The sequence below is a fragment of the Acipenser ruthenus genome, chromosome 14, assembly GCF_902713425.1.
Source record: "Acipenser ruthenus chromosome 14, fAciRut3.2 maternal haplotype, whole genome shotgun sequence".
In the NCBI taxonomy this organism is placed as follows: Eukaryota; Metazoa; Chordata; class Actinopteri; order Acipenseriformes; family Acipenseridae; genus Acipenser; species Acipenser ruthenus.
In genome coordinates, this window is record NC_081202.1 from 18,937,334 (window position 1) to 18,964,310 (window position 26,977).

The 26,977-nt window shown below is 35.6% G+C and overlaps 1 protein-coding gene across 1 annotated transcript; it reads right to left on the minus strand.

The window, feature by feature from the left end:
- Positions 1-635: 635 nt before the first annotated feature.
- Positions 636-22,396, minus strand: LOC117419984 (sortilin). The gene is made up of 21 exons (XM_034033450.3): positions 22,058-22,396; positions 21,386-21,448; positions 20,134-20,210; positions 19,625-19,727; positions 18,242-18,409; positions 17,015-17,088; positions 16,417-16,463; positions 16,182-16,318; positions 15,397-15,480; positions 10,444-10,504; positions 10,006-10,158; positions 8,846-8,943; positions 8,355-8,454; positions 8,083-8,254; positions 7,418-7,611; positions 6,897-7,089; positions 6,332-6,448; positions 2,956-3,067; positions 2,762-2,862; positions 2,096-2,210; positions 636-1,758 (listed from the first exon to the last, which is right to left on the minus strand). The coding sequence occupies exons 1-21, from the start codon at positions 22,295-22,297 to the stop codon at positions 1,744-1,746; spliced, it is 2,424 nt and encodes an 807-aa protein (XP_033889341.3). The 5' UTR covers positions 22,298-22,396; the 3' UTR covers positions 636-1,743.
- Between the last annotated feature and the right edge of the window lie 4,581 nt (positions 22,397-26,977).

Below are 26,977 nucleotides of genomic sequence, written 5' to 3' on the forward strand. Positions count from 1 at the left end.
CTACGTAGGCAAACACAATCAGTTCATTTCAATGAACTAAAAGTAGCATACTAACTGGGGATGACCCTGTGGTTAGTACAAAGGACAGTACTAATGATAGTCTGCATGCTAGTTTAAACTGCAATCGGACCAGGACTCATGCAGCAAAGGAAAGGCTTTTCGATACTAGTGGAGAAATCCAATGTGTTCAGCACAGTAGAAAAGGGCCCACTTGAACCCAGGGCTCTGGAAAAGGACATTGTAGGATCAAAATGACATAAAGAGCTTTGTAAGAAAAAGTAAGTCTAAAATGTCTAGTGTATGTGTTAATGCTGTTCGTGCTGTTTGTTCAGTAACTTATCCAGAGTGTTTTCATAAAGTTTATTCAAAGCCTCTTCCTAGCTTTGGTAGAGAAGAGAGCACCGTGCTTGTGTTATCATTGTGAGATGCTGAAATAAAGCTGCTGAAAGTAATTAGACTGCATCCAGTTGTTTGATTTCTTCTACTCGTCATTCAAACCGGAGACTAGTTGCTATTGTGGTTAATGTATGGCTGCTGACACTGTTTTTTTCCTTTTCTACTTTATTAGCATATAAATTGAGCATATAGGACAGCAAGGAAGCTGACAGTCTACATTGAAAGACAACATTCAGAGGGCGTGTACAAGAACCAATAGTTTCTTTATCAAGCAGAAAAAAGGTAAAATACACAAATACTGTATTTACATATTTTCCGGCGCATTGATTTGGTACAGTGATTAAACACAATTTGAAAGATAACATTCAAGGTCCTTTACTGGAGATTAAGGCCCTCGTATTGACCAATCAGATTAAAGGAAGTCTCCGATCCATTTTTTAATTTAAATTGTGACTGATTGGGCCTTTGTTAAAATATTCCAAAAACCTACACTATAATGCTGTGTTGATGTTTTATTTGTGAATCAATTAACACCATTTCCTGTGGATTAAAGAACATGCGGTTTACAGCTGTTACATACTATTTTTACAACACATTCAAAACACATCCAAAATGCAACTCATTTCAAACTAAAAAAAGAAGCTTTGCCCCTATATTTTGCAAAGATATTTCAAGATTGATTTGCCAACAATGGTTTTATCAACATTGTACAGCATTACAAAAAAAGTGCAAATATCGTGAAAAGTAAGGCTGTGTGCAGTAAGTATCAGTGCTTAATAAAGTAAAGTAAAGGTCAATTGCCATATATGATGCGTAATTCCAATTCTGTACATAAGTCAATCAATGCTTATATGCACATTATTCACCACATTTTACACATTTTACATTTAAGTACATATTAAAATCAACACAAACAAACGCTACTAAATGCACTGCAATATACCATGAGAATTTACTTGAGGAACCAGCTTCACTGTGCTACCAGTGATGACTTTTAAACAGTTTTGGTTTATATAATTCAGTTGCTGCTTTGCATTAAGCACATTTTCATATAAAATTATACATGAAGTCGTCTTCATTATTTATCTGAGCAGCAAAAAAAGTTTTAAAACATAATTTCACCCCTTCACCTGTTTTTGTATTAAATTAAAATGTTTAATATTTTTAAAACCCAAATACGCTGTAAATAAAAGCAACAATCACATATAAAATAAGTCACATTAAAATGTACAGCCTGAGACAGAAAACTTCAAGGCACACTGATTTGGAAGAAAATCTCTAAGTTTTTCTTCAGCTTAAAGTCTCTGGAGAACTCCTTCAGACCCTTTACTCCGTGGTTTTAGACAGTCATTCAATGAGATCCTACATACAAACAAACAGAAAAAGAAGATTTGTTACAAACGTATTAAGTCTGGCACTCAATGTGGTATGTTTCAGAATAACATATATATGATTGACTGGAAATGTGGGTCCTAAAAGGAAATACAAAAGCCTAGAGTCTTAGTTTACTTAAATTAACAAGATACTTGCTTTAAGAACCAAGCTAACGGGGCTGAAGAAACCTACATGTCTGACTGCTAGGCCTACTGTATTCTTATACAGACAAAAGAGAGACCTCTTATAACAATGTGTTAAAAAAAATTCATTTGCCCTCCTAGAAATTGAGGAAATTAATAATAAAATAGATCAAAGGTCTCACTTCATCCGAGTCATCACGAAAACCTCTTCCAGCATTTGTTTCATTAGCCACCAGTTCACCATCAATACAGCGATCGTCATCTTCTCGTAGAGAAGAATAGCGATATGATAGGATCCTACAAAAAGGATGAGAAATAATTTCAGGATCATATTTGTATAATTCACTCTAATGTATGTTACACTAGTGTGCTTGTTTATTTAAAAAAGGCTTGTATTACTTGTACAGGTTTTATTACACCACCCGTGTTGTGTATAAAACAAAAGCAAATTAAAATGCAACATGAGAACCTATATGTCCTTAACATAATCTTAACATAATCTTCAAGCAGCTGACAGGATTGAGCACATATTTGGCTCAGTCCATGAGCATAAGCTGGAAGACCTTGAAGACTGCCCAGGACAAGTAATCAGCACTAGCGAGAGAGGACAATATTATATAACGCTACGGAGGGAACAATACGAGCAGAAAAGTGCACTGTGGAATAGTGTGGAATGTAAGAATTAATCAGAAAAACTGTATGTCATAATCAAAAAATACAATCATTGTGATAAGGCAGATGTGAATTAAGAACAGCACGTAAAAAAAATAAAAAGAAAAAAAAGAATCTAAAGGTTTGGACAAACATTACCGATACTTTGCACTTGATATTTCAAATCATTTACTTGCCTTCCCCCACACACATACTTTCTGACGATTAGAAATACCCCTGTGACTAATGCTATCATCATAACCACAGCACTGACAGCAAGCATAATGGTTGTCTCTTTCTGAAAAGAAAAAAAGGAGTCACTTTATTACATTTCCAGTACAGTAGAAAAAAAAACAAGTCACTTGATTGATCACTGCGTGAGTTTACTCACAGATTTTGAAGTTAGAATTTGTTCTGCTGTTCCACATCTTTTATTCATCTGCTCCTCGGTCCTCTTAGGTGAAAACCCACCGGCACATTTATCACCAGGAATCTTTCGATACCTGCATAAAAAGTATGCAGGACATAAACTCAGTTTTGTGGTGGTATGTTATCAGAATTTATGATGGAAATTTTAAATAAAAAGGTGTTTTATTGTTCTGCACCGCAGAAACATGTGCATTGTTGAATAAACCAATCAAAAAACATATTTTCTGCATAATATCATAGATTAAAGTAAAATATTATTGATTATTATAGCTTAGAAATAATACTGAAGGAATTTGTTAAGTTAATACTTTTTCTGCATTTTTTAGGAGGGTAAAAACTGCTATTTAAAAATGTAATTTGACTATTACATTTTTCTATAATTAGGTAAAACCCTAAAATGTGATTTGAGAGAGAGAGAGAGAGAGAGAGAGAGAGAGAGAGAGAGAGAGAGAGAGAGGTCGCATGGGTACCTGTCGAGTTTTAAACTCCCCGACGCTACCCGGGTCTCTTTTTACTACCCAGGTATCGATTTATTAATCTGAGAATTTAAAGAAAATGTAGAAAATGACAATACAGTTGTATGTGTGGCCAGCGTAATAAAGACAATGTTAAAACAAGCTTTGCATTAAGCCTTTTCTTAACTGACAGGATATCAATGTTTTACAGAAATCAATAACACACAGCGAGTGGCAAGTACACCTCAATAATAACAACTGCAGCGACTATTCTTCTCCGGAATTAAATCAGAAAGAAAACAACATAACAACATCCTGTTGGTTTATGTCAGTGATAACTCTGTGATCCATTAATAATAACCGTGTGGCTTCCAATATGGAATGCTTTATCTACAGTTATTGCGCAGATACAGTTTCTTACCAAAAAGATAAAATAAGTAGCCTTTATTTAAAAATAAATAAGCAAATAAATAAAAATAAAATATAAATGTGGAGCACATTCAGTAAGTGTGCTTCCTCCTTTGAATGAAATATTTCCTTGGCAGAGTTTGCAAATTCCGTTTTCTCCTGTATCTTGTATTTTTGATCAAATGTCTCAATTTCTAAATATTTTGATGAAATCTGTAATAATGTAGAAATAAAATGTGGTGGATATCTCTTGCAGGGCTGCAAATTTGGTACATATACTGCCAGCAACATTAAATTCTGGCACCAGTAGACATGTTTAATGTTTTGAATTTTATATTCCAAAGATAATGAGTTTATCATTGGTTCAGGACTACTCACATGACCCACCCACACATCCACATCCACAGGAGAGAAGGTTTGTGTTGTGTGGGAAGTTGTGAGGGTGGCTTGATTAGGGCAGGGTTTCATCATTTAGCACTAGCTCTCTGGTGCTAAACCTTAGCAACAATTTTCAAAATGATTTGCACCCCCGTCTTAATGTCAACAGCCACCATATGTATAACTGACAACAAGACTGTAAAGTGCACAATGTCATATTTGGCGTTCAGTGGGAAAAACAAGATAATTTCACCAGCTACCTGAAAAAGACCTGGACATACACCTTTTGAATTTCATCTTGTCAGTATAAAAAAAAATAAAAAATGGGGACGACTTTGAACCAATTTCTCGCCGAAGCATAGCAGCGTAACCTGTGCAGGCATAACTATGAATGCAGCATTTTGTGCGTCACAGTTTACACACACAAAACAAAACTAGAAGGTAAGAAACATTGAATATATAAAATAATAATGTGGGTGAGAATATATTACCATGCAAAAATATGCTCTTGTTAATTTTGAGCTAGCAATGCACTCGTGGCTAAACTGCTTATGCATACGGCTCAAAACTAACTTGGGACATATTATTGTGTGATTATATATTCTGACCCATATATTACTCCCTCTCTCTCGCTCTCATATATATATATATATATATATATATATATATATATATATATATATATATATAATTTTTTTTTTTTTTTTTTTTTTTTTACTGTGTCACTGTTTTTGTTCAGTTACACAGTATAAGTGAAACCTAAAAACAATCAGTATGATGCACATGATAAGGTTGCATCAAACTTTGTAAACATTTTGAGAACATTTACACACCCACTCAATTATAAAAGTATAACACTGTTTTTTTTACATTCTAACTCAAGTTAATGTCTGCACTTTCTCCTCTGTATGTATGGGACCCCAAAACAACCTTCTGCTACAAGATTGGGTAAACAAGACTATTAAAGTAAACTGAACAATTGACTTTATTCTTCTCACAGTCAGCCAAGGGCTGTGAGTCACCAGAAGCTTGAGCATCAGGATTCCAGACAAGACTTAACTCTAAAATACTGTGACTAACCCTACTACACCATGCCAAGTTATCACTACCAGATTTATTCATTCAAAAGTAAAGTTAAGACTTAACTCTAAAATACTGTGACTGACCCTACTACACCATGTCAAGTTATCACTGCCAGATTTATTCATTCAAAAGTAAAGTTAAGAGATTACAATTCTTGAAAACTGATGCTAGTCACCTATATCTAATTCAGGATTTGCAAGCATTAAAATGCAAAAATGCAGTGAATAGAAACATGCTTGAGTGTTTTCACATGTTTTGTGAAACCTGGCGCCATATTATTATTATTATTATTATTATTATTATTATTATTATTATTATTATTATTATTATTATTATTATATATTTCTTTTAAGCATTAAAAAAACCAAAAAAACAGTATCTGTTAATTTTACAAAACTAGAACCAAACAACTGAATAATATAATTCAAGGTCTTGGTTGTTTATTTCGCAGCTAACATTAACATTAATTAAACAATTTTAATTAAAGACGACTGTAAATTCTTAGAATATTTATAGTATTTGTCAAGGAAATTAAGGAAACTTTAATATGTGCTTATGTTCTTATAGTGGGGTCTATTTAATTCATCTAAATACCGCCATTGTTTAAATCATTATAAGATTATTATAATTTGTCTGTCTCTTTATTGTATTTTCTCTTAAATGTAAGTAATATAAGTAAAATGCCAGGTTTGTTCTTCTTTTACATATGTATGGTGATATTTAGCCTACTGTCCCCACAGTAAAGGTGGGGCTTTAAGAATACATCTATTGCACCCTGGAAAACTTGTATCTTTGCACCACTGTTTAATGTCCTCAAGAAAATTATCGGTTTTCTTTCTTTTTTCTTTCTTTAGTGGCAATGACTATAGCAGTTTGGGGGTTATGTGACAGGCTAAGCATGACAATGTTTGAAGATTTGCATTGCTCTTGTGTAAAGCAGTTTGAAAGCATGTTATAATAAAGGCACTGCTGCAGTTGTTTGTTCACTTTTAGTTTTTCCCCTAATTACATTACCCTGTTGTCATAAGCAGCTCTTCGTTTCCTAGTAAACAGAATTCAAGTTGACGGTCCTTAAAATCTGGTTGTTCAACACACTCTGAACTGTTCTCTTGACGATAGTATCCATAATCACTGGGAGGAAAAAAATACAACATGTTATTTACATTTACAGAAAATAAGGGTTTCCTATTTGATAAGCCAATGCTGCATCACAAACATTTCTCCAGATATACTGGCAAAAGTGTACCACATAACAAACTTCCTCTAACAAAAGTAACTATGATACAGTATCCTTACACACGAGCAGAATAAGTACAGTGGTTTCACAATTACAGAAATTTGGGACTACTGTGATTCTATTTACTTTTCACAAACAAGCCTTGTTATAATAGATGGATACCCTGGTTGCTTATTCCATGTCTCCATAGCAAACTATAAATCTGTCAGCCCTAAAAAACAGAGATCCATGTTTAGTTTATGAGCTGATAAATTGTTTCTTTAAAGCAGTAGGCCAATGACAGTAAGTATGAGAGAAACATGGTTATTATGCATTATTAGCATATCTTTGTTTAGAACTTACCACATGTAATCTAGTTTGGTGCACAGACAGGGGTTCTGCTCTTTCTCTACAATGTAATCCCTTCCATTTATGCAGACAGATTTTTTCTTGAGCCTCCTGAAAGTTTCTTTGTACCCAAGAACACACCCATCATTCACTAAATCCCCTTCATCTGTGGAGTGGGCTAACCAATTTACATAGTCATCATCTTCACCTGGGCAAAGCAAAATAGTAAAAATGCATGAAATAACATCTAGGAATAATCATACAAATGGGGCCTTCCTTTTACCATCTCATAGTATACCAACATTAGATTGCCATATAAAACAGCAGCCCTCACCAGCCATCCCATTGTCTTAATGAGTGCAGCAATGGTCATGTGAGAGCTAAACTTGCAAAATGGAGTCTGTACAGAACAGGCTTGTTTACAACTTGGGAGTCTAGTAATAAAACAGTAATAATTGAATTGCTGTATTCTTTGTAAGTATATATTTAGAAGTTTTACCCCAAAGGTTTTGCTTTGTTATTGAGCTCACACTTACAGTCTCTTGTCAGGAGCTGCTCAAAGTCGATAGTGACTGAAACCCATGTGGCTCTGTAACCAGCCTCTGGCATGTAACCCCAGATGCTGATGTTCATTGTCTTGGTCCCTGGTTCTGATGCCAGACCAGCAAAGATAATTGGCTTATCTGTGAAATTATACAACTGCCAACACTGCCCTTCGTCAGTTGAAAACCTGAATATATACCAATGAGAAGAAGAAAAAAAACTGCATCCAGTGACTGAAGTCTACTACTAATGGAGTTTTACCCCAATACAAATGCAAACATTTTTAAGAAAAGACTTTTCTGAAAGATAGTCGGTTAGTGCGGCCAATGTATAAGTACGGAAAAGGAAAAGTGGTAGCTGTGTCAAATACCCAGATACTGTAGCTTGAAACCTTTTTTCCTGGTTAATTTTATTCTGACAGGAGTGTGTGTACTAGTTATTAACATCACTAAATGCAATACAAATACAAAGGAATGAGTTCCACCAAAGAACAGGTTTAAACATTATTAATATCCACCACTGTTCATATAATTTAAATAGACCCCAACAGTTGTTTCTAGCATTGTAAGCAAAAGTTACATATTATCCAAGTTGCAAACCCAGGTAAGGTATATTTAGAGAATTTCAAAGGCAATAAAACAAATCTAAAACATCTTACTTGACTGTTTTGATAGGTATGTCTGTGTAATATTCCACTGCTACAATGAGTCCTCCAGAATCTAGAAGGGTGTAATGGTGAGGGCCCTCCAGAGTCTTCATCCAGCTATACCCTCCATCATCAGAGATGTAAACATCGGGTTTTACTGCTGTGATGGCGTCTCCAACACTACCTACACAAGCAAAAACCTTACAAATGTAAGAGCTTCAAAGACATACATGAAGTCCTTCTAAACTTGTTTAAATTAATTATTAACTGTCGCTATAACTCACCATGTGCAATTATCAAACCAACAGCGCTTGGATCAGAAAGCGGAAGCATAGGTGCCAACTGATTAGATATGCTGTACTCCCCATGTATGTGAAGGCTGCACTGAAGTGAAAAATGAATAATATTCATATTTATCAGTTGCAGTTGTAAGTAATTGTTTTTATCTTATTAAAGATTTTTTTTTTCCCTCTTCAGTATTAGAACATAAACACATAAGAAAAGTTTGGGAACCAGAAGAGGTCATGCAGCCCATCCAGGTTCTTCCCTTGTTAGCACACCATTCGCTTCTACTAAGTGGATTTCATTTATAAGGTGTAAGTGTGTAAGGCAGAAAAATAAACAATTCGGTCATCAAAAGTGATGGCTTTGCTCGCAGGTCAACAACCACAAGGATAGTGTGAGAAACCACTTTGAACAAGATTAGATGTAGCCACAGAGGACTTTAATTATATGAACTGATGGTTACTGCATAGTATCCCAATATACTACTAACCCTCTTGCTATCTGATGCACATTTAACATCAGCTGGCTTGTTTAAGGGATTCCACTCTGCTCCCCTGTCGTAGGTTATAACAGACCGAATGCTGCCATCTGGAACAACAGGACAAATACATGTTTGTTTTATCTAGCATTTCATGCTTTTTTTTTTTAAAGTCAAGTCACTTAGCTTGTGATTTGACAACACAAACTTTATACTATACTAAACAAGTAGAACCTAAAAGTAGTACTTAATTCAGTACACATACAAATATAAATACAAAAATGATTTATTGTTGTTCACAAAAGGTAGCTATGTTGTAGTTTTTTTCTGTTGTAGGTCATTACTGTGTTGAAAACGCTAAGATATTTAAAAATAGATTATTGCAAGTTACTGTAACTTTCTTTTTTGTTGAGTGGCCTGTCAAATGATCCCTCTAAAGTCATACATAGAGTCTATCGCAGAGAGGAAGTAATTTTTTTCATTCAATGATTTATTTTAAATCAACAAACTACTGGAGACAGTCTGTGTTGCATTGTGTGTGCCAGTTACAATCTGGCCTAAAGCACAGAGAAACTAGTTAGCTGGGTTTATTTTACACTATGCAGAACAACTGGAAAAACAGGGAGTGCTGCCCTGCAGGTGAGAGCTGCTGCTTGTCAGCAGTTTATACATTAATGCACAGGCATGCAGACCATGGAGTTTCTAAAGTGACAACAAACAGAAAATCTTACATCACCAAGTGCTTATAGCTGATACAATAATTGTTGTACAAATCTTTTTTTGCTATGTAGATTTAATACAGTACGGACAGTTTTGAAAGAAGCAAACATGTACAGTATAAAACTACCTGAAGGCAAAGCATGCACAAAAAGGTTTGTTTTAACTCTGTGACATGTGCTTCTTTCAAAACTACACACAAGACCTAGATAGAAAATGGTAGTTGTTAAACCACATACTATTAACTGAAAACAAGAGGTAAAAAAGAAAGATACTCAACAATTGATCTTTTTGGTCAAATGTGATCATAAAAATTTTACACATTTTACAAATCATCTGAAAATATTATTATGTGACACACAGCATATGAACGGAAACAATTGACATTGCATATTTAAATCAATAAATCATATGAATTACATTCCGAATGTTGTGAAAAGCTCAGAGTTCCATACCTTCATCAAGGACGTTGGTAAGATAAACTCCACGAAGTGAGGTTACGTTGGTAAAGTCACTTTTTCCGCTGGCTGCAAACAAGTGACGCTCCAGTGATTTTGAGTAAAGGACACCACGGTCATCAGATGTGTAAACCATGCCAAAGTCTGTGTCTACAATTAAAAAACAAATAAAGACAGTTTATGAGAAGAATAGCTTTTTGTTTGCAAATTAATAAGGGAATATTTTTTAGAAAAAAACAAAAAGCTTCATGCGTTATGGGATGCTATAGTATATTTACTTTTTTAAACAATCCATAGAACAATCTGTCTCAAAATCTACTTTCTCTTCACAGTAACGCACCTCTTATATCTACATCTTGGTATTCAAAATAACAATTCTCTGAAGCAATAGCACCAATTAATCCTTAAACTTAAATCAGTGCAAGCAAAACCTACCTCCTGGTTCATCCACATGCATAAAAATCATATCATCATCTGCTTCAAGCACTGAATAAAACTAGAAAAAAAGGAAAACCATCCATTTATGTTGTTATTATTTCAGACACGTTTTACTGTTGATGATAGCAATTTATATATAAGTTTACTGTGGTAATTTAACAGTTATACAGAATATTGTACCTTGTTTTCCAAACCATATTTTCCAATGCATTATTAATGCTATGTTCTAAAATATACTAATATTTTTAAATGGCAACTTTTTCTAAAAGTCGCTTAGATTTGTGCATTCAGTAAACTGGTTGTTTAAACTGAAATGATCTGTTCCTCTTGACATGCAACAGAATTAAAACGTAGTTTAGCAAATGTGATGTTAACACAGGAACTAACCCATAACCATGCTAATGGGTATGAAAATGTTGTACAGATACTGGGCCCTATTCACAAAGCTTTAACAGGGCAAAAAAAGAACATTAGTTTAAGTTGAAATATAAAAGCCAAGCAGATTTATAAAAAAATCCCCCCACCTACCCCCAGAGACATATAAAGATGACTACAGATACATATAACTACAGTAGGTCTATCAGGTTTTCTACCTGGGCTTACTGAAATGAAAGCTAAAGGTAACCATGCTGAAGAAATATAGCACTACCTAATGCACAATTCCTTCATCACGGAAGACGTGTGTGCTTGTACATATACAGACGTGCTCAAATTTGTTGGTACCCTTACAGCTCATTGAAATAATGCTTCACTCCTCCTGAAAAGTGATGAAATTAAAAGCTATTTTATCATGTATACTTGCATGCCTTTGGTATGTCATAGAATAAAGCAAAGAAGCTGTGAAAAGAGATGAATTATTGCTTATTCTACAAAGATATTCTAAAATGGCCTGGACACATTTGTTGGTACCCCTTAGAAAAGATAATAAATAATTGGATTATAGTGATATTTCAAACTAATTAGTTTCTTTAATTAGTATCACACATGTCTCCAAACTTGTAATCAGTCATTCAGCCTATTTAAATGGAGAAAAGTAGTCACTGTGCTGTTTGGTATCATTGTGTGCACCACACTGAACATGGACCAGAGAAAGCAAAGGAAAGAGTTATCTGAGGAGATCATAAAGAAAATAATAGACAAGCATGGTAAAGGTAAAGGCTACAAGACCATCTCCAAGCAGCTAGATGTTCCTGTGACAACAGTTACAAATATTATTAAGAAGTTTAAGGTCCATGGAACTGTAGCCAACCTCCCTGGGCGCGGCCGCAAGAGGAAAATCGACCCCAGATTGAACAGAAGGATAGTGCAAATGGTAGAAAAAGAACCAAGGATAACTGCCAAAGAGATACAAGCTGAACTCCAAGGTGAAGGTACGTCAGTTTCTGATCGCACCATCCGTCGCTTTTTGAGCGAAAGTGGGCTCCATGGAAGAAGACCCAGGAGGACTCCACTTTTGACAGAAAAACATAAAAAAGCCAGACTGGAATTTGCTAAAATGCATATTGACAAGCCACAATCCTTCTGGGAGAATGTCCTTTGGACAGATGAGTCAAAACTGGAGCTTTTTGGCAAGTCACATCAGCTCTATGTTCACAGACAAAAAAATGAAGCTTTCAAAGAAAAGAACACCATACCTACAGTGAAACATGGAGGAGGCTCGGTTATGTTTTGGGGCTGCTTTGCTGCGCCTGGCACAGGGTGCCTTGAATCTGTGCAGGGCACAATGAAATCTCAAGACTATCAAGGCATTCTGGAGCGAAACGTACTGCCCAGTGTCAGAAAGCTCTGTCTCAGTTGCAGGTCATGGGTCCTCCAACAGGATAATAACCCAAAACACACAGCTAAAAGCACCCAAGAATGGATAAGAACAAAACATTGGACTATTCTGAAGTGGCCTTCTATGAGTCCTGATCTGAATCCTATCGAACATCTATGGAAAGAGCTGAAACTTGCAGTCTGGAGAAGGCACCCATCAAACCTGAGACAGCTGGAGCAGTTTGCTTAGGAAGAGTGGGCCAAACTACCTGTTAACAGGTGCAGAAGTCTCATTGAGAGCTACAGAAAACGTTTGATTGCAGTGGTTGCCTCTAAAGGTTGTGCAACAAAATATTAGGTTAGTGATCCCATTATTTTTGTCCATGCCATTTTCATTTGTTTTATTATTTACAATATTATGTTGAATAAAAAATCAAAAGCAAAGTCTGATTTCTATTAAATATGGAATAAACAATGGTGGATGCCAATTACTTTTGTCAGTTTCAAGTTATTTCAGAGAAAATTGTGCAATCTTCGTTTTTTGTGGAGGGGTACCAACAAATTTGAGCACGTCTGTATATTATATATATATATATATATATATATATATATATATATATATATATATATATATATGCAGGGTGTTTTATTTAAAAGTTTACCCAATAATAAATTTGAATAATGAAATTAGAATATTAGATTTCCTCTTCCTTTTCCAGATATATATGAAGAGGGGAATCTAACAATAGTCATGTGATAGTTCTGACCTTGACTGCCATATGGGAGCTGTAATAAGGTGAATCATATCAGTTTAGTGTGAGCTGTAAAAGAGGGAGTACATGTTTTACCGGTTTTTGTACTGCTATGTGAATAAGTATGGTGTTAAATATCATGCGACGTGTTTTTTTTTTTTTTGGTTGAAACATATACTGAAACAAAATCATACAAAATGTGCAGAGAATTATTTAAATAAAAATATCCCATTGAGGAATATGGGGAGCCACCATCAAAGTTAGCCATTCATAAGTTAGTGCAGAAATGGAGGGAGACTGGTTCTGTCCAAAACCTCAGCAGCAACTGCGAGCTGTGTACTTGAACTTGATTGAACAATGTCAGCAGTGTTTAAATGCCAATGGTGAACATTCAACACCTACTGTAGATGTGTTTACATATTTATATAAAGGTGTATTTTTCTTAATTTCTTAAGTTTCTAATTTCATTTTTCTAATTTATTATTGGGTCAACTTTGAAATAAAACACCCTGTATATATCCCACCCCGAGGGTGGGTATTACATTCTCATTTATCACACACTATGTTTTATAATCTCTGGTGAACAATTTTTTCCCCTGGCTGAGAAGCAAGCGAGGGAAGACAGCAACTATGTGAGGTACTGGTGGAATTCCTTTCAGTTTGACAGCTCATGCTGGGGTCGCGCTCTGTTGCTGGAGTTAATGAGCGCGTGTTTCCCGTATCAACCAGTCGTATATTACGAGAAATATCACCTGGATGAGCCCATTGAAAAAATTGCTCACCAGTTATTATACACCATGACTGACGTTCACTTCCTGGTAGTGACGTCACTGAGAGGGGCATTTAGTGTCTAAAGGGCGGAGACTGTTTACAGCCAGGAAGAGACAAAAGCAGAAACAAAACATCACAGAAAAAAAGGGAAACACTGTAAATGTGATGTATTTGACTTATAATTATTCAGTCTCATATGTTTTAATATATATGTTTTACAACATTTATAAATATAAATAAATGAGTGGATATAAGCAGATACTATTTCATTAACTAAATGTATCAGGTACATTTTCTTTTTTTTCCATATTAATGAAAATAATGAAATGAGTAACTTATTTTATTTATAAATATTTATTTTGAGAAAATAAATCGAGAGTAGTGTCCATTATTGCTGATAAAGACCCTGAGAATAAAAGTGTATTATGTCATTGCATTCACTCAGGTGAAACAATGTCTTGTAATCTGCCCAAACATCAATATTTTTCAACAAAACTTTCAGAAAGTATTGTAAGATCCGTTGGGTCATAGAATAACATGTTTATATACATGTATCTCTAAGCAGAATACATAATAAAAATTACTTTAAAAAAATTCAATCAAAAATATTGTGTTGAAAAACAAAGCAAAAATGATATATGGTTTCTGAAGTACTTAAAATGTTCCCCAGAGTGTTCTGAAAAAAAAGACACAATTTTGTACTGTACACAACTACTGTAAAAAATAGATTTTTAGTGAATTTTTATAGGAAGAGAGTCAACTACAGCCAAAAACGGGGCTCACTGAAAAATGCTTGGTCCTGAAAGGGTTAAACAGCTGGTGATTGAGTTGATACATTTGGGCACCACTGCATGTGGGAAATAAACACAATGCAAGGCATTCCAATTTGCACAACTGTTTTGGTAAACAAACTGGTTCAGTGGAAAACAAGTCACAGGGCCAACAGAAAGTGTGCACTGTTGAACGACTAAGAGTAACGAGACATGTCTGGAAGCAGCTAATAGTCATGGATTCCAATTTAATATCAGTCCATAAAAGCAACATTGTTTGTTTCTTTTTTTGTACAGCAGTATTAAACACCTGTAACCTTATGTTAACCTGCCTAGTAGTCGGGCTTATGCAAATTAACCAACTGTTTTGCATCCATAATTACTCACTCATGGGGCTATGAAAAGGAAAGGTTTGCTTGAACAAATAAAATACTGAAAATAGAAATATTATTTAGGTATTTCAAGACAAATCTTTATCCCAAAGTGGATCATTTTTTAAATGTGCTAACACCCAACAATTGCAAACTAATGTAAAGTAAACAACATCCTGAGAAAGAAAACTGCTGCTGTGTTTTATATTTTAAACAGAATTACATGGTACAGCGGTGCAAATGAGATACTAATTTGCTGCCTGGATTGGGATTTCAAAGAATTGCCACTGAACAAAATCAAGTTCTTTGCTGTTCAAAAAGACCCTCCTACTTGTTAAGTACTATTCACAGTTCCATTGACACGTGATGGTTTTGGTCAGTGTGTAAAACCGACAACACTTGGCTGTTAAGCTTGGCTTTTGTTGATGCACAGAAGGAGAAACAGAAAGACAAAAGTTTGCTTTTTTAAAATGTAAGCAGGAACTTAAGATTTCACTAAGAAACCACTTTGGGGAGTGTACAAAATAATACCTGTTCTTTTGTAGCCAAGGGTAACTGTGCTTGATTGAAGGTGTCTCCCTGGTCTGAAGAAACATATAAAGCTCTGGGTTCACCCTTAAAAAAAAATAAAAATAAAAATAATAACTTTAAATACATGGCATCATACACATATTAAAACAGGGTTTGCATGTTCTATAAGTTGCTCCTCTGGACACCTTGGTTCACTTCTCCAAATATATTCTGTCTGTATAATTTTTACTCACTAGCTCCTGCAGGCATTGTGCCTGAAAAGGCTTGTCCATTAATGGTACGCAACAATGTTCCTGTCTGTACCAGATGAAGCTTTAAAGGAACTCTTCATCAGTCAATAACAATACTCAATGATTGGGTGATGAAGGGATCATAGTTCTTGTTGTTTACAGCTTCTTTGACAGGAACACTGAATGATACCTTTATAGTGAGTTACATGCACTGTTGCAGGGAGCCTCTTCTTGGTGTGGACATCATATTTAGTGTGGACAACATATTTAGTGTGAAACAAAGATGCTGGTATCACTGTATTAAATAGACTAACTTGTAAAACATGTAAACACCTATAACAGCTGAAAATACAATGTTGAAAGGATAAACCATATGTAAAAAAAATATTATTAAAACAGCGTATTTTTATACGTCAGACTTTTTAACACATATATAATTTGTTTAATAAATTCCTTATTCAGCTGACAATATTACTGAATTTGTAAAGTGTATAACATTTTCTGTTTTGTGTTTTATAATCTAATACTTTTGCTGCTTTACTTAGTGTTGCCTACCTGTTTTTTCACAATCGACGCAAAGAGAAAGCGCCCAATATATCCAAATGAGAACAGGTTGTTGGAGACAGTACTAAATGTTCTGCCCAAGTCTTCTGTTCTTTTCAAGAGCAACTCTCCCCTTTGATCAGCATCCACTGCAGAGGAAAGAGTAAATGCATATGAACCGTGTCATGGATCCTTTATTAAGGTATGTCCCTTTAAGAAAGAAGCATGTGGAAAATGTACCACTTACGTGTATCATTGGGATGTGTGCTGAAAAAAATTGTGATGCCAGGCCCCCTGCAAAAACAAAATTATAAGATCTTAACACCAAGCTTTGACTCAGATAATACAACACTTATAATACAAGCAGGTACAAGGAAAAATAAATTGTGAGAAACAAGAATAAAGCCAGGTGTACTTTATAATATTACAGTATGAAGCAGTAAAAAAACAGGTCTCAACATTGAAAAAACAGAAAGAAACTCTGTTGATCTTACTGTAATGATCTGAACGTGAGCAAACACTGCATCATCTTATGCATTAGTTCATTAAAACAGGACTCTTTCGGTTACAAGGTAATGTTATAGGACAACACCTAAATGTCTGTGGTGATTCCTGTGACCTTTAGTCATTCAGAGCCTGTGGTGGTGTCTGAATACTATGGCTTCAACTACACATGCATCCATGAGCCAATATAATTTCTGCAATTAAAATAATATATTCTAGCTGGATTTTCTGTTTCACAGGTTTGTTAGTTCAATAAAAACAGCGCCTTTGCAGTGGCTTATTGAAAAGGGTACTACTGTATTAAGCTGAAGAATAACAATATTGTTTACATATTTTCTTACCAAGAAAAAGCCTGCACATTTTCATGTATTTTAGTCCAGTGTTTCCCAAAATCCACAGATAGCCACAAAATGTTCTAAAATGTAAACACAGTATTTAGATAGTTGGAATACATATTTTGTCTTGGAGAAGTAGTACATTATAAAGTAATTTGCCACGAAGTTAATGTTTGAGCCATGAAATGAGTTAGAAACACCTGGCTGCACTCAAATGGACAACATATTTTTTAAAAACATGTTCTTACTTCTCAGCAGCAACAGTATAAAAACCCTCTTGCAAGTCCCTTATCTTTCTTCTGCAGATCGTTTAGTTTCTCAACTTCTTTATTTTCACTCTGGTGAAGTCCATCTGTTAAGACACTGTAGATACAATCCATGTGCAACAGGTATTTGGAAACCCCCTGAAACACTAAACTCCCTTTGCTGCACATCGGGCTGATGTCAGCTGCACAGGGAGTGAAACTACAGTGCTGTGGCAGGATAAATGGACCACCCAGTTCAAAGTGAAGTAGAAATTACTGTAACTGAGGTAGCAATATTTACTAAATGTGCCAACATTGTCACCTTCCTCAGATTTCTGACATTCTGTAGTTAAGGTAAAGAAAGGTGCACATTCTACAAAACACAAAATTGTGATGAGCCATTAAGTATGGTATATATATAACTGTACAATACTCCAATTCCTACACACTAATCTGTCCAAGATTAATCTTTACCGATATATACGTCAGAGAGCAAACTGACATGGGTATGAAATATCAGAGTTAACTTAACTACTACAATCTTGTACATCGTATTAACCCTTTCATGCCTGGTGACGGTTACAAAATCTCTCTTCTAGTCTTTATATGGGGATGCATGAAAGACGCAAATGCATGATGACCTCATATGAGGATGTCATTTTTTCCCCATATAAAGGAAAAACATTTGAAACAAAAATTTAATTAAAAACATATTTACTATGTGACCATTTTTCATGCATGAAAGGGTTGTCCCATTACCCCCTGCAACGCTCTGCCTCTATTGATGCAAGTACAAAATACTGAGGCCACTGGGTGTTTTAAACTATGTTTTGACAAGACACCAGGATGTGATGACTGAAAAAATATATACACAAAGTGAATCTATACAACGAGAAGTATATATTAGTTAAGATAACTGATAATTCCTACCCGTATCAACTTGCTCTTAAATGCAAAATCTAATGTTTCACTGTGTTTTCCCACTCACGTCTATGCTGGAGACAAGCAGGTAGTCTGGGTTTGAAGAGTGGTAGACAATTGGCTGGCCAGGATGGAAAGCAAGATCTACAAAATTAAATGATTTCCCAGAATCAAGCGATGTAAATATTCGGCCTCCTTGCTCACGAGTCAATGCTACATCAGCGGTGAGAATTACCTGCAGGATTACAGAACAGCACCAAGGGTGTGTGAACACCAACAATACAATGAAAACAGGTGATTCAAAGATTTCAGCTGGACTCTGTGGTCATGCACTGGTCAGGGTGAATTCATAGTGATTAAGGGTTGCCATATTGTTAAAGATGTGAAAGCTTAGAACATTGTTCATTTGACTTAAAATCACACAAAACTTGTTGGCATATTGTTTAAAAAGAATAAAAGTATTTTAGCTGCAACTCATTTTATACCTTTCAGAAAATGTTCCTTTTGTTGCTAAATACTGCCCATTGTTTGGCTCAGTACAATATGTACAAGGCCGTTTAGTCTCAGTTTTTACAGATTTTTACCGAAACAAATCTGGGTATTACAAAAGCTTTAGTCAGTATTTACAGATTTTCACCCAAAATGTAGTCCACTCAAGCATGTGAAAATACAGATGTATAACAAGAGAATCCATGACTTTATTTGAAATGAACACTGATAAATTCCCAGAAAATGTGATCTAAAATAAAAAATAAAAATAACGCCCTCCAACCACTCCCGCACCACCACCACGTCCACACCACAAACACTCAGACAGCCCCCTAGAAGAGTTGAAGTGTTTTTTTGTGGTTGTAAAGAGAATTGTGACATGTATGTGTGTGTGCGTGCGTGCGTGCGTGCGTGCGTGCGTGTGTGTGTGTGTGTGTGTGTGTGCGATCAATTCTCTACAGTTCTGCCAAAAGCATTTCAGTTAAATATAAAAATGAGTTGTACCTTTGTGATTGGCTAACCAGTGTCACTGGTGATTTCTCATGTATCCTCAGCATAACTGTGTCTGTCATCAGGCTATGAGAGAGCTGGGCCCCACGGCCAACACAGTATCGGAAGAGCTTTTATTTTTCTCAATTACCTATCCTGCACCAACTGCTGTTGTCTACCGTATGCTGCCTCTGTTGTTGTCACTGCATACTTACATGTATGTATTCGATCAATCGGAGGTGCACGTAGCACAGTAGTGACTAATCCAATTCTATCTGGGCTAAAGTAAGTGCAGACCAAGTTTCATCAGTACTGAATATGCACTTCTCTAGATACACTGTATGTAGAAATGTAAGTGTGACATCCAATGATGTGCATAGGTATTAGAGGAAGAAGAAGAAGAAGAAGAAGAAGAAGAAGAAGAAGAAGAAGAAGAAGAAAACAACAACAACAACAATAAGGACTTCATTACCCTTTGTGAATTACTTGGCCCCACATTGATTCCAAATTCTTTCCGTATGTAGGTGTTCTTGATGACATTGGAGATATCTTCAAAGGTTTTCCCAGAGTCCTCACTGCAGTGGAAAATTGACAATGAACTACTGGTACTTGTCGGCAATGACATTTTGTATCATCCCTAAGAGCTGTTAAATACCCATAACAAAGAGAGTGGTGTTGAGCTTAAAAAAAAAAAAAAAAACACACACACCCCAATCCCACTAAAGACTCATCAGTGGTCTGAATCTGTGGATCCTTTTATAACCATACAGCATGGGGCATGGCTTGTCCTTCAATGGAATGCACTAGACGAGCCAAGGTTGCCTAACCCTGGGTATGCACTTTAAAGAAATATGTAGTATTTTTGTACGCTACCAAAAAACGATGACTACTATAGTAATAATGTTTGGCTTTACATATTTCAGTCACCTGATTTTGTATAATAACAAAAAAAAAAAAAAAAAACAATGCTGACTTTCTCACCTTCTATATAGTCGTGAAGAACCCTGGTCAAAAAACCAAGTAACTGGTACATTGAAGATAGTCAAGACCAGAATGATCTGAAAACAAGCAGACAGTGTAAGTTTAATGCGTAGTTACACTTTTTTTTTTTTTTTTAATATGCTGTCAATACCATATACTGCATGTTTGTTTTCAAATGTTTTCTGTTGAAGTGGGGTATAACAGGATCGCCTGAGTGGTTATGCAGCTTCTTGTTTTATCTAGAATTTGTTCATCCAAAACAAAACTGCCCTATAATCAGTAATGCCTCTTAGAAGGAGAAACTAAGTATGCCTATAACTGATACCATTAACAAGTTCTACAATTTTTTTATGGGGAGGGCGGTGGGGTTTTAGTAAACAGGAAATTTACACAAGAACAGAACGGTTTGGCCACAATGCTTCTCCACAGGCCCCTACTCAGATAACAAAACCTGTTCCTCTTTCCTTAAGTAAAAATAAAAAATATACAAACTACAAATTAATACGTTTCACTCCTTATTTTATTGAATTTTTTTGCCTCTCTGAAACACTAAGCCTAAGATTTATTTCTTTACGTACTATCTTATGAGGTTTTATTTTGTAAACTAACACCCTTGCTGCCTCTGTGAAAATATAAAGAGGTATAAAAAAAACAGAACTGCTGCCAGCTTCCAACAAGAAGTGTCAAACCAAAGAAAGCTGACAAACAAAAAAAGAAAAAATTGAGGATGAGCAGCAACCACCGTTCATCTCACATTTACTGAAGCTGATCTTCAAGCCTGCATCTTAAAAAGCCAACAAAAGGGGCTGTCATTTCTCTACAATAAAATATGTAAAAAAAATAAAAAAAAGTCAAGTATGATAAAAATGTGCTGATTCCAATGAAAGAAAAATGATTTCACTTGAGTGTGGTGATAAGAAAAATAATATTATTAAAATATATAAACAGCTGGAACTCAGCATTCTTTTTTAATCAGTGTGTGCAACCTTATAAATGGTCCCCATTTCACTGTGATGAAAATACTTCTAGGCTTTTCTAATATAACTAAATAATTTAAAAACTGTCTTCCAGGTACCTAATCTATTCCTTACAGTGCAGGAAGCGATTGGATTTCTATTAGCTGTAGTCACTTCTAATTGATGTATCTGAAATACCTGCGTATCCCTGATCAAAGAATAAAAAACAGTCAAAACATCTATAGGGCTTATGGTAGGCTGCATTTACCCTTAGGAATATTACAAAGTGAACTTACTCCTGTTCCATCACCAACCCAGGACAGCACAACACTGGACCCATCATCATCAATAAAAGCATGCTGAAAATTAAAGAAGAAATGCAGATTATGAAAGGTAAATCCAGCTCGCTCTGTTTGTTTAACACCAAATACATTTACCGTAATTATTTTAGGGTTTGCCTTGTTCTCTTTTCCCCCATAGCTTACCGTTTACAATAGTTTCTGTGCACACTACTTTAACAGTTTCTTTTTGTTACTCAGTCACTATACCGTATGTAAACAGTATGAGCACACGCTGTAAACAACAGAACTAGGGGAGCTCCTACTACTGTATTTTCAAATGGTTTTGTTGTCATAATCATAACTTTATTATTAGAAAACACCTGTGGAGCTGACATTTTTACCACAGGCAAGTATTTATAATACAGTAGTACGTTTAAAAAACAGGTCATTATTTTGAGGATGTAATTTAGAATGGAACTTATTTATGTATATTTATCTTTAGCAAAAACAAAACAGAAATACTTCAGTACTAAAGCTGACATTTTTCTATTATTACCCTCCTAATTAATGCCGTTGGGATTTTGTATAAAAAAAAAAAAACAAAGCAAAAATGGCTCCTCTAGCAGTTTTTCTGCATATGTGAAACTTAAGAATATATTTTTAAAACAATGGATACAAGATGCTTACCTGATTGGTGTTCTGTTTCAGTTTATTGAAGTCTTGTATTGAAACGGGTGAGACGCAAGGGGAAAACTCTGCTGACGAACTAGTAGAGCCGACATCTCTTTTCACTCTGGGGTTAAATTGTTGTTTTACCTCTTTCCTGACAAATGTTCTACTTCTGTCTGCTACGGAGCCTGTGGAATCTATAGCAAGGCATGTAATGATCCTTAAGCAACACGTTAGGATCAACAAGTTAGAATTCATTTTGCACTTCTGAGGAGGAAGTAAAAACAGCTTTCCAAACCTGCGCTGTATTGTGACAACGATCAAGTGCTGTCACTAACCTAACCAGCGAGCGTCTCACTTGCTGCTTGGGAGGAGGAGGGCAGAGGCAAATTAACTATCAGATTGAAACTGTTTACCGTCTGTTTTTTTTTTTTTTTTTTAACCTGTTAATTTCAGTGTCACGTTTGTTAAACATTTGTATGCAGGTCGTTTACAGTACTACCGACACTAAGCATCTCATAGGGCAATTTAGAAATGTGATCTGCAGAAAGGGCTTAGTAATTATTTTTTGTGGCAATTCCACATTCTAAATAGCAATTCATAAAATCAATTCAAAAACATGAATACAAAAATAAAATAAATTCATAGGTTAGCCAATCGCTACAAGTACCCTACTTTTTGGTTGCTTGTTTTAATGTATTTGCTTTGTGCAGGTGGTTTTAGAATGTCTATACAAAAAAACAGAATATATTATTAGTATATTAATATAATATAATTATTAAGTTATTCAGGGAGCCATGGGTGCTTTACTTAAATTCAGGTGGAAGGTGAATTGGGGCGGGGCTTAGCTTTGAGCTTTGACAGAATTGTTTGGATTTATCTATGGATGAACACTCCTCAGAGTCTCCTGCTCTTCAAAATAAACAGAGTCAGAGACCGATCTCTGTTAAATTTCACTTCCTATATCTTTCAGGACAGCACACCCGGCACACCCTCTAGCACTATGCCCTGCCCCCATCTACCCATCAACATCACCGTCTGTAACACTTGATTTTCCATGGAGGCCCCCCCCCACCCCCCCATCCATTTATAAACTATGCCCAACCCTGCTTAGTTTCTGAGATGTGACGACACCATGCTCCGAAGCAGAATTGCCTGCAGTTACCACTGAAATACTGCAGCCACCCACCTACTGCACTACAGCAGCAGTTGAAGCAGCCAACTGACAGGTGTGTCGCGGTGTTGTGGAAACAAATGTCGATGTGGGAGGAATCATGCTTGTTTCCTTGCAGCCTTCTCCTTGGGGAAAGCAAACAAACGATTTTTTTTTTGGTATAAGGTCATATTTACTGCAACTGGGTATTTCTTTAAGATTTCACCTTGGGAAAACTTTAGAAAATCTGTTTAATGTTTTGTTATTTACAGACTATAGTTTTTTTGTAATTGTTATTACAGTTTTGTCTCAAGCTAATTAATATTCTCATGATTCACATCTGATTATTATTTTCCAATCCTAGAAAGCTCCAAACAGGAGAGTTTAGGGTAGAGATTTCGGAAAGATATTTTCTACTAAAAATGCCACAGCATTTATAATTTATAATACTGTTGGAATAACATATTCATAATAATTTAGAAAAATGATATTTTTGTCTTAAGGCACTGTTGGTTTCAGTGTTCTAGGATCTGTATTCAAATTTCTAATAAAGAAACACTGTAATAAAGAAACACTGTAATGAATATACCCATTTTAAGTTTTGTTGTATCCATAAAATGTACAGCAGATGGCAGGAACAAACCATATCCAATTAAACCAGAAAACGTTTATGCACTACTAAATCTATCCACTAGATCACATCTTTCATTAGTGAATACATTATTCACTGGATATCCTCGACTTTCTACTATTAAACCAGGTGTATCTGTTATAATGGAAATTAAATATCCCCCACAATAACTTTGGCTATGAATTTATAGTGGTGATGTGATTGTTCTCTGCAATAATGAAACACATAATGGACATTCAAGGCAATTGAAAGTGGTTAAGACTGGTTCTGGTTTAAAACAGGCCTCAACTACTGTCAATTAAATGATGTCACAGAAGACATTTGAAATCTAAAACTTGGCAATCTGTTGCAATTTGTCAAAATCCCAGCCAGTGTGATAAGCACGTACACATAGAGCGGAATTGTGAGTGACAGGCCTGTTGAAGTAGATGACTCTGTAATCAGCACTGCACCTCCAGTCTAACTGGGCCAGCCACATCTGACAGCCTGAGAACATAATTATGTTTTTAAACTATATTTTTTATTTAAAATAAAAATGCACTTTTTCTATTCCTGTTGAAATTTCTCAAGATTTACAAAAATATAATTTATAAGTGTTGCAAGACAATATATTGTGACAGATCCACCTTTCACTGATCTTTTGTGTAAAAAAAAAAAAGTTTCTACTGCTACAAACCCTGTTCATGAAGCCATTTTCGCAGAACGTGTTTCACTGTCCCTCTGCAAGCAGGTTCATTCAGCTGGGAGTGAGAATGGAGGATAGTGAAGAATTATCAGTTTCAGAGACCACAGAGGAACTATTTGACATTTGAATTAGCTTTCCACAGTACTAACTAGTAAGACAACTAATTGAATTGAAAAATGTACAGGAAGTCTACTCTAGAAGGTTTCAGCTGTTCAAGTCACATTGTTTATACAATATAACCACAGCCAAGTCTTACAGGTGACTTTATCTAAATTCTTAAGATAACAACGAATTAACAAAAAGATAAGCTTTTACCATTTTTTTAACTCAATTTCTCTTGACTGGAAACATTCCAGGTTATCATATTGCTTTAACATCAAATATCCTGGCTTGATTATACATACATTGGCAAAGCACTACTATGTGATTATTTAATACTTTATACTGTATGTCAATCAAAATGTAGCTAAATTATTAAAAGTATTTATGTATTCTGGTAAAAGGATTTTGAAAGACTTTGTACTAACATCTATTGTGTAGATTTAGGATTCCAAACTTCACATGGTCATGGAACACCATTACAGTTGAGGGTTCACTGTTGTGCAGACCAATTTGCTGTGTACACACACACACACACACACAGACATACACACACGCATACACACACACACACACACACACACACACACACATATATATATATATATATATATATATATATATATATATATATATGTGTACATATATGAATATTTTAAGAAACAGGAGAGAAACATAAATTCTGAAAATATTTCTAGAGGTTTATTGATTGCTTCACATTAATATTTGTATTAGATTCTCCAAACAAATTCCTGATCCCAGATGTTTTGCTGCACTGATTGGAGTGTATGCAGCATGGATAGATTGGCTCAAACTGTATTTTAAAACAGTAGCCTTTTTTTGTTGTGGTTGTTCAGGTATTTTAATAGAATAGAATAGAAGGTCCTGCATATAAAAGTGTATATAATGCTTTATTTGAATAAGACATACTGTTAAACGGTATGATTAAAGGGTATATAAGGACCTTTCTATGTTATTGTGTTAGATGTTCCCATGTGTTGCTACAACTGCTTAAGTAAGGTGTGTGTATTGTTTTATTTTATTTTTAAAAAAATTTTGACCACTTTTTTAAACTTTTAAATTGCATTCCACTGCCTCCAAGATGGCTTCAGATGAACCTGCATGGACTACTCAAACTACATTCCCAATCATTTCTCCTTTTATAGGAGGCTGTGTGGTCCAGTGGTTAAAGAAACGTCCTTGTAACCAGGAGGTCCCCGGTTCAAATCCCAGCTCAGCCACTGACTCATTGTGTGACCCTGAGCAAGTCACTTAACCTCCTTGTGCTCCGTCTTTCGGGTGAGACATTGTTGTAAGTGACTCTGCAGCTGATACATAGTTCACGCACCCTAGTCTCGTATCTTGTAAAGCACTTTCTGATGGTGGTCCACTATGAAGGCGCTATATAAAAATAAAGATTATTATCATCCTCCTGATCACATAAGTAACTGAGGTGGATTTACCAGTGAGCAGGAGGATGATGGAAAATGCAGTTTGAGTGGTCCATACAGGTCCATGTGAAGCCATCTTGGAGGCAGTGGAATGCAATTTAAAAGTTTAAAAAAGTGGCACATCCAGTAAAGGCACTCCACGTGGAGTGCAGGATGCGCCCTATAGACTGGAGAGCTCAGGTTCGAATCCAGGCTATGTCACTGTCGACCGTGGCCGGGGTTTCCTAGGGGGCGGCACACAATTGGCCGAGTGCTACCTGGGTAGGGAGGGCTTAGCTTCACAGTGCACCAGCAACCCCTGTGGCCGATAGGCCGCCTGCGGTTCTGCAGTGGAGCCAGGATTGGCAGGAACATGTTTCGGAGGACGAGTGTTCCAGACTCTGTTTCCCGAGTCGGCAGGGGGTTGCAGCGATGACAAACAATAATCAATAATAATTGGGCATTCCAAATTGGGGAGAAAAACTGGGGTAAAAAAACATAAGAAAAAAAAAAGTGGTCAAAATGTAAAAAAAAAAAAAAAAAATTAAAACAATATACACACCTTACTTAAGCGGTCGTAGCAACACATTGGAACGTGTAACACAATAAAATAAAAGGTCCTTATATACCCTTTAATAATTAACATGGCCACTACTTCTTTGTAGTCAAGTTCATGCAAACCTGTTAAATAATAATTGAGAGTTTGCTGGGTGCTCCTATACAACATTTTCTATTATTGTACCATTTTTTATATATCAAAAGTAGAACTCATTGCTCTGTCTTATGTCTTTCTAAAAGTCAAAGGCAGTCCAAGAGTGAGGAGCATGCAACTTTGGAGATAAGCTTCTGTGAAGCTTTATAATTATTATATCTGGCTGAACAAGGATGAAGGGTTAACCAGTTGTAGTCATCCATAGGTCACTGACAATAAAATAATGCA